Consider the following 7,136-nt stretch of genomic DNA (forward strand, 5'->3'; position numbering starts at 1 on the left):
AAAAAAGAAAGAAAGCAAAGACAGGTCAAGGGTAGCTGCTCCTCCCACTCCCCAGACAAGTCTGATCACCCTGCCCCTTGCAGGGCGGACCCCCTCCCTTAGCCTGACCACCAGATGGTGGAGTAGAGGCCGGAGGGAACCTAACAGTACCACTAGCCTGGTGAGAAGAGCAGCCAGATGGAAGAAATGGCCCCCAGTCTTTCCTGGCAGAACGCACAGCAGGCATTCTGTGACCCCCAGCCCCGGAGACCACAGAGGCCACACGCCCTAGGTTGGGCATGTCTTTCAAGGCGAAGTGCTCTGGAAACGTGGTTAGCTCCCGGGACGCCGCAGGAGCCTGGGGCGACGCTCAGACTCCCGGTGGGCCTGCCGACGGCCAGCCCCAGGCAGTGAGCGCCCGCAGCGTGCGAGCAAAATAAACGTCCTTGAACAACACGCTGGGAACGCCCCAGAATCTTGGCTCTTGCAACCCTTTACCTTGAGCGCCGCGGTGTGTGCGAAAGTCGTCACATTTGTCCTGGCCGCCCCCTCCGGGGCCACACCCTGTGCAGCCGCGGCCACAAAAGGGGTCGCCCGGCCCGCACCGAGCCTGACTGCAGGACAGGCCTGGCCCAGCCGGGATGGGAGTTCTGCGCCCGGGCGGAGGGCAAGACCCCCTCCCTCCGCCCCGACACCCCAGGTTCGCAGGCGCCGGGGACCAGCGTGGCGGGCGGGGCCGTGAGGCGGGGCTCGAATTGGGCGTGGCTTCGAGAGGCGGTGCCTCTGGCGGGCGGGGCTTGGGGCCAGGGGATCCGGGGTGTGGCCGCGGGACAGGCCTCCGGCGGGCGGGGACCCTAGGGCGTGGCCACGCGTCTCGGGGGCGGGGCCTGCGCGGGGCGGGGCCTCCATAAAGCGGCGCGGCCGGCGGGCCCGCGCTCCGGGTCGGCGCCGAGCATGGTGGTGGGGGCGCCGGCCTCCCGGGCGCTCCTACTGCTGCCGTCGCTCCTGCCGCTGCCGCAGGTGGGTGGCCGGCGCTCGGCTCGGGGACCGCGGGGCGGGTCTGCGCTCGGCGCGCCCCGGCCCGGGCTCACCCCTGTCCCCACAGGTGGCGCTGGGCTTCGCGGACGGCAGCTGCGACCCCTCGGACTTGTAAGTCAGGGGGGTGGGAGCCGGGGCCCGGCCCCGCCCTGTGGGGGAGGCTCGGGCGGGGCCGTCGGCCCGGCTGGTGCCCCGCCTGCTCCAGGTGTCGCCGTCCCCGCAGGTGCCCGCCGCAGGCCCGCTGGAGCAGCCTGTGGCACGTGGGGTAAGTGCAGGCCGCGGCGTTCTCCCCCGGCCAGGCCCACCAGACCCCCACCCCTCCTGGCTCCACGGATGAGGAGTCGCCAGCACTGTCCCCTTCCGGGCGCTGATAGGAAGGCGCTGGGGCCCTCAGCAGCCTCCCGGGCTGGCCCCTGCTTCCTGCCCTCAGCACCAGGGCGGCCTCTCTTGTGGGCCCTGCGCCAGTCCGGGACTGCTCTGGGCACGCAGGCCCTTGGCAGGACTTCCCTTCATAGCCCGCTTTCCCACTTCCCACCCCCTCCTTCCTCACCCCTGCAGGAGGCCCCTGTGAACATGGTCATTGGTCTGGGCACAGGATTGTGTGGATGGCCTGGGACGGTGTGTCCTGGGAATGAGCCCAAGGCACTTGTGGCCAGCCCTGGAGAGAGCCAGGACAGACCCGGCAGCAGGATGCCAGGACGGCGGGCTCCTCAGGCCCAGCTCTGGCCTGGAAGGAGGTCTCCGGCCTGGAGAGACATTCTCTGGTTTTCTTTTATCCTGCCCATTGTCCTGTCTTGGGTGGTGCCCAGTGGCCAAGGGTCAGTCCAGTGGTAGGGTCTTGCTCCTCCCTGCACAGGCTTATCTTACTCGCTGTCCTTCTGCTGCTGCTGTGTGGGGTCACAGCCAGCTGTGTCCGGTTCTGCTGCCTCCGGAAACGGGTACACAGCCAGCCACACCTGCCACCAACACCTCAGCCTTGTGACCTGACGGTCAGCCCTATGGATAGTGACAGCCCAGTGCACAGCACGGTGACTTGTGAGTGCCTGCAGACCTCACCTGTTGGCTTGCCTGCCTGCAGGGGGCGAGTGGGGGGCAGGTGAGAGCAGACTCATCCCCACAAACCCACTCTGGTTCCCTGCAGCTTACAGCTCTGTGCAGTACCCACTGGGCATGCGGCTGCCCCTTCCCTTTGGGGAGCTGGACCTCGACTCCATGACCCCTCCTGCCTACAGCCTGTATGCCCCTGAGCTGCCACCCTCCTATGAAGAGGCCGTCACGATGGCCAAACGCAGCCAGGAAGAGCCACCCCCTCTTAGTAACGCAGTCCTCTCCCTGGGGCCTGAGGCCTAGAGACATCGGCAGGGCTTCAGGAGCCAGGCGCCAATGCCCAACACCCCTGGCTGTAGCCCTGGTACCCCTCAAAGGCAGAGGAAAACTCTCTTGAACCTCCCAATTCTGCCAGCTACCCTATGCTCAGAGGGGACCGGTGCAAGGACCCTTGCAGCCAGGGACCCCCCAGCACATCCCTGCCATCCTTCCCCAGGGAAGGCCAGCCCGTCCAAGCACATTGCTGCAGCCCTGGCCTTGTTGCTTTGTTAACGCCCGGCAGCCCAGCCAGCTGGCCCTGTGTTGGCCACACACATGCACCCACACACACCAGAGCATGCACACATAGGCTGCTACATTCAGCCCTGACCCCACAGGCCTAAGCCTCAGGGCTCGGGGCTGGCTGTGACACCCCCAGCTTTTTGGAGAGAGAATAAAGTTTGTGCCTAAGTGATCTCCATCTGTAGGAAAAGGCTCTGGGAGGGGCCTGTGGGTAGCCACCCCGCCCCCAGTGCGGGCAGAAGGGCAAGTGGTAGTCTTCGACCTGCCCCCAATCTGGCTTTCAGGTTGGTGTCCAGAGCCCAGAGCTGAGCAGTGGGTGGTGTCAGATGTCACAGCAGGAGTGACGGGCCATGTGCCATGGCTGCCCTAGGAAAACCCTCTCTTTTCTCCAGTCCCAGATCCTTGCGAGCCTTTTTGGGCTAGGTAGGAACAGCAAAGCACACAGCAGTCTGGCGGGAGTGTTTATTGGCCAGAGGTGGGGCCGGATGGGGTGGGCGGCAGCCAGCAGTGGCCTTCTTCGGGCAGGCCTCCCATGGCCACAGCACCTGCTCCTACTGGACCAGCTTGAAGGACTCTCCGGTCATCATGGCCACAAACTCTAGGAGTCGGAGGACAGGTCAGCCACCAGCCTGGCCCCGCCCCCCGCCCCCAGGCCCGCTCCTCACTCACCCTCGTAGTCAATGGTCCCATCCCCGTCCTTGTCAGCCTCCTTCATCATCTGCTCGGCCTCTGCCTCACTGAGGGGCTCACCTGCGTTCATGAGCACGTACCTGCGGGGCCCCCGCGCTGAGTGGCGGCGCCTAGGGTTCTGGCCCTCGCCCACCCCGCCGCAGCTCCAGGCCCTACTTGAGCGCGTCCCAGTCGATGTAACCCTTGCCCTCCTTGTCGAAGACACGGAACGCCGCCCTCAGCTCGCCCTCCTGGTTCTGGGCCTTCTCCCAGTAAATCCCCATCAGGGCCAGGAAGCTGTCACAGTTGAAGAATCCTTTGTCTGCAGGGAGCAAGCAGCAGGGCGGGCCGCATGAGGGTGAGCTGGTGCGGCCCTCCCCGCTCACACGGGGGACACCCCCCCCAGGACTGCCCCCCGCCCGGCCTCACTGTCTCTGTCCACGTCCTTGGCCATGGAGGCCAGCTCACTCTTGGTGGGATTGACGCCCAGCAGGCTCATGAGCCGCTCCAGCTCTCCGGTCTTCACCTGCCCGTTGCCCTCCTCGTCGAACATCTCAAAGACCCCCTTGTACTCCTTGATCTGCTCGGCTGTCAGGCGCTCCGTCTGCAGGGACACCGGCCCAGCCTCACCGGGGCCTCCTCTGCCCCTCAGTCTGAGGGAGGGTGGAGGCCCCAGCACACACGACACCCGACCCCGTACATCCACTTGGCAACCCTTCAGGGCCTGTGGTTAAAGAAGGAGGCCCCCAGCCCAGAGCAGCTTCCGGATAAGGTGGCACAAGGGATGGGTCTCGAGGGCTGAGTGGGACTCTGTCAGGCAGCTTCAGGGGAAGGACACACGAGGCAGAGGCCAGGTGTGAGGCACCAAGGCTCAGGCCAGCCACATGAGGGAGAGTCAGGTGGGCCCAGGCTCTGGGGCGGAGGCAGTGGACACCAGGTGAGACCAGGTGAAGGACGCCATGGGGGAGCATGACCCGGGTGAGGGCGAAGGACCCCAGCCTGTTCTGGCGTTTCTGGGGATGGCCTACCACTGCCATGGCAGCTTTCAGAAAGGGCTCCCCCATCCCGGCCACCAGAGCGAGGGTGGCATCAGCAGCCAGCAGGGCTCAGCCGTGGCCACCGCACTCCGCCCTCTCCCTCCAGCCTTGCTGAGCTTCTCCCTCGATTCCCAGAGAGGCACTCACACCCGCGGGTAAGGCCCCAGCCTGTGCCTGTGCTTGGAGGCCCTGTCCTGTTCTCTGTCCCCCACCCCACCCCCGGGCACTGCTCCCAGCGCCCACTCCACCACCCAGCCAGCCCACCAGGGGCGGTGCCGGGTGCCGGGAGCAGGCTTACCATGTCTGCGGCCGGCTGGGAGAGCACAGCACAGTGGCACCGGTGACTAGGGGCAGAGGGGTGTCAGCCGCATTTTAGCTGGGCCCAGCTGCCTGGGGTCCCCAGAGTCCAGATTCCACGGCCCTTGTATGGCTAGGAGATCCTGCGGCCCTATTTCGGGACAGGCTTGGCCCTTCCCCACACACGGCCCCTTTCTGGCCCTCCTTGGCATGAGCATCCCCTCACCCCGAAGCTCCCTTTCGGAGCCTAGGTCCCGGCGAAGGCCCCACCCCAGCCCCAGGCCTCCGGAGCCAGAGCGCAGACAGACACCATGGGCTGAGGGCCAAGGGTGGGAAAGGGGCTGCCGGGTGGCCCGGGAGGCCCGGCGTGCTCGGACACGCGTTCTCCCTTTGCTGCCTCCTCTTCACCGGGTCGGCCTCCTCGAATCTCCTTCTCGGCAGCGGCTGCCCTTCCTCCGCTCTGCCGCGGGACCCTCGCAGTGGCCCTGCCAGCACTCACGTACGAGCGTTCTTTCTGAATGCCCACGCTGGCCCCGTGACACCCCCATATCCCTATGGGCCCAGTGCTTTGCAAGCAGTCTCTAAAGACAGGCTGAGAGAACGAATGCATCCCTCTGGCCACCCTGTGCAGAAGGGGCTGGAAGTCGGCAGTCCGGGGAGGGGACAACTGGCCATGGGGTGGGGGCCGGAGGGCAAGACAGGACCAGGGGGCCAGACTGGCCACCAGGAGGCCAGACCAGGTTTCCTCCGAGCAGCCAGGGGCTATTCTGGGGTTTCTCGGAGAAACCTGACCTCCCTTGCACTCAGAACAGCAAAGCTGGCTCCCGAGGGAGCCTCACGGCCTGGCTGTTCGGTGACGAGCTGCCTGAATAGCACGCACACAAGACTGCGGACGTGCGCTCAGCCCCTGGGCACAGGCACCCACCCTCCCCTCCACCGAGGGCCTCCTCCCTCCCACCCCAGCACGGGGCACAAAACCCACTGGCCTGGCCACAGGGCTCAGAGGCTTGCGGTTACAGGTGGGAGCCTCGTGGGTTGAGGGGACTCCTCCCATCCCAGCCTCCAGCTCCCCCCAGGGATAGTCACAGATGGGTGCCCCCACCTCATACCCTCACGCCTGTGCATGGCCCCCCAGAGTCACACAGACACACGCCTGCCCCAGCCCATGACTGCCTGGTGATCTGAGCAGGTGAGATGTGCCGTGCCCCCACCAGCCCGGCTCTGGGCCTGCCGGAATGTCTGAAGCCTCCGGGACACTCCCCACTGAGGCCCAGTCCAGCTGCTGAGGCCGCAAGATTTGTGCTGACGGACAGCATGGCTCCAGCGGGCACCAGGCCAGAAGGCCCAGGGGACAGGGTTGAAGAGGAAGCGGGCTCCAGGTCTGGGGGGTGGTCCCCTACCTTTGCCCTGGCTACTCTCTCTGGTTCTGGTTTCAGGCTTTGTGACGATGAGAAGAGACTCTCCCACTCCCTTCCCTTGAAAACCTCAAACTAGAACAGGAGTCAGAAACATTTCAATAAACTAGTCCCCTCTACAAGCCCAAACATGTGAGGCAGGAAGCCAGTGGGCACCGGCCGCGAGACAGGGCAGGGGCCTGAGGAGAAAGCAGGCAGGAGGGCTAATTTCGCGCGTCTAGCTAGACTGCAGAGCCCAGACTTCTGCTCAGACACTAGTCTAGGTGCCGTTAAGAAGGGGGTTTTGTTCATATATTTATTGATTACAGTGGCAAAATCAACATGAACTATTACTCAGGGAGAAGTGACATTTACTGAACATCTTTTACATACCACGATCTTTTTAATTTGGTAAAAAAAAAAAACACCTCACATATAAAACTGACCATCGTAGAGCGCCTGGGTGGCTCAGTCATTAGGCGTCTGCCTTCGGCTCAGGTCATGGTCCCAGGGTCCTGGGATCGAGCCCCGCATCGGGCTCCCTGCTCGGCGGGAAGCCTGCTTCTCCCTCTCCCACTCCCCCTGCTTGTGTTCCCTCTCTCGCTGTCTCTCTCTGTGTCAAATAAATAAATAAAATCTTTAAAAAAAAAATCAGTAGACTTTGAATAAAGCAGATGACCCTGATAATGTGGGTGGGCCTCCTCCAATCAGTTGAAGACCTTAAGAGAAAAAGAGTGAGCTCCCCAGAGGAGGAGGGAATTCTGCTCCAGAGGGCCTCTGGGTTTGAGCTGCAACATCAGCTCCTCCCTGGGGCTCAGCCCTGTGAACTCACCAGCCCCACAATCGCCACAAAGGGAGCCAATTCCTTAAAATAAATCAACCTCTCTCCCTCCCTCTCTTACTGGCCTGTTTTTCTGGAGATTCCGACTGATTCAGAAGGCCCCTGAAGGCAGTATGCCCCAAGCACCTGGGCATCTGTGTCTGGGCCTTCGGGACCACCCTCCCAACTGCAGGGCACATGGAATTTCCTCCGGGCAGGAAGGAGGCATGGGCACCCGAAGGGAGCTGCTGAACTCACAGACTGGAGACCCAGGCCAGGGTGTAGTGAAAGGCT

The 7,136-nt window shown here is 63.9% G+C and overlaps 2 protein-coding genes across 3 annotated transcripts; one reads left to right on the plus strand and one right to left on the minus strand.

Annotated features, from left to right (window-relative positions):
* The first annotated feature begins 875 nt into the window (after nt 1-875).
* TMEM52 (transmembrane protein 52) lies at nt 876-2,793 on the plus strand. The gene is made up of 5 exons (XM_025857134.2): nt 876-999; nt 1,085-1,128; nt 1,241-1,282; nt 1,874-2,052; nt 2,159-2,793. The coding sequence occupies exons 1-5, from the start codon at nt 934-936 to the stop codon at nt 2,365-2,367; spliced, it is 540 nt and encodes a 179-aa protein (XP_025712919.1). The 5' UTR covers nt 876-933; the 3' UTR covers nt 2,368-2,793.
* Nucleotides 2,794-3,084: 291 nt separating this feature from the next.
* Nucleotides 3,085-6,110, minus strand: CALML6 (calmodulin like 6). 2 transcript variants are annotated; one of them, XM_073903489.1, is made up of 6 exons: nt 6,029-6,110; nt 4,630-4,675; nt 3,724-3,898; nt 3,472-3,616; nt 3,295-3,395; nt 3,085-3,223 (listed from the first exon to the last, which is right to left on the minus strand). In XM_073903489.1, exons 2-6 carry the CDS (start codon nt 4,630-4,632, stop codon nt 3,177-3,179), a joined length of 471 nt encoding a protein of 156 aa, XP_073759590.1. In that variant the 5' UTR covers nt 4,633-4,675; nt 6,029-6,110; the 3' UTR covers nt 3,085-3,176. The 2 variants fall into 2 exon arrangements, with proteins under 2 accessions (XP_073759590.1, XP_073759589.1); XM_073903488.1 differs by lacking the exon at nt 6,029-6,110 and having other exon boundaries at nt 4,630-4,768.
* Nucleotides 6,111-7,136: the final 1,026 nt, after the last annotated feature.

This window comes from Callorhinus ursinus, unplaced genomic scaffold, assembly GCF_003265705.2.
Source record: "Callorhinus ursinus isolate GAN/ISIS: 27379988/994484 unplaced genomic scaffold, GSC_fseal_2.0 scaffold18, whole genome shotgun sequence".
Lineage (NCBI taxonomy): Eukaryota > Metazoa > Chordata > Mammalia > Carnivora > Otariidae > Callorhinus > Callorhinus ursinus.

Excerpts from the sequence above, each read along its gene's own strand:
- TMEM52 (XM_025857134.2), top strand. The coding sequence starts at position 934 with ATGGTGGTGGGGGCGCCGGCCTCCCGGGCGCTCCTACTGCTGCCGTCG. Across the intron at positions 1,129-1,240 it reads AGCTGCGACCCCTCGGACTT|GTGCCCGCCGCAGGCCCGCT; the intron begins GTAAGTCAGGGG and ends CCGTCCCCGCAG. Across the intron at positions 2,053-2,158 it reads AGTGCACAGCACGGTGACTT|CTTACAGCTCTGTGCAGTAC; the intron begins GTGAGTGCCTGC and ends GGTTCCCTGCAG.
- CALML6 (XM_073903489.1), bottom strand. Across the intron at positions 3,396-3,471 it reads ATCGACTGGGACGCGCTCAA|GTACGTGCTCATGAACGCAG; the intron begins GTAGGGCCTGGA and ends GGGGCCCCGCAG. Across the intron at positions 3,224-3,294 it reads TGGGACCATTGACTACGAGG|AGTTTGTGGCCATGATGACC; the intron begins GTGAGTGAGGAG and ends TCCGACTCCTAG.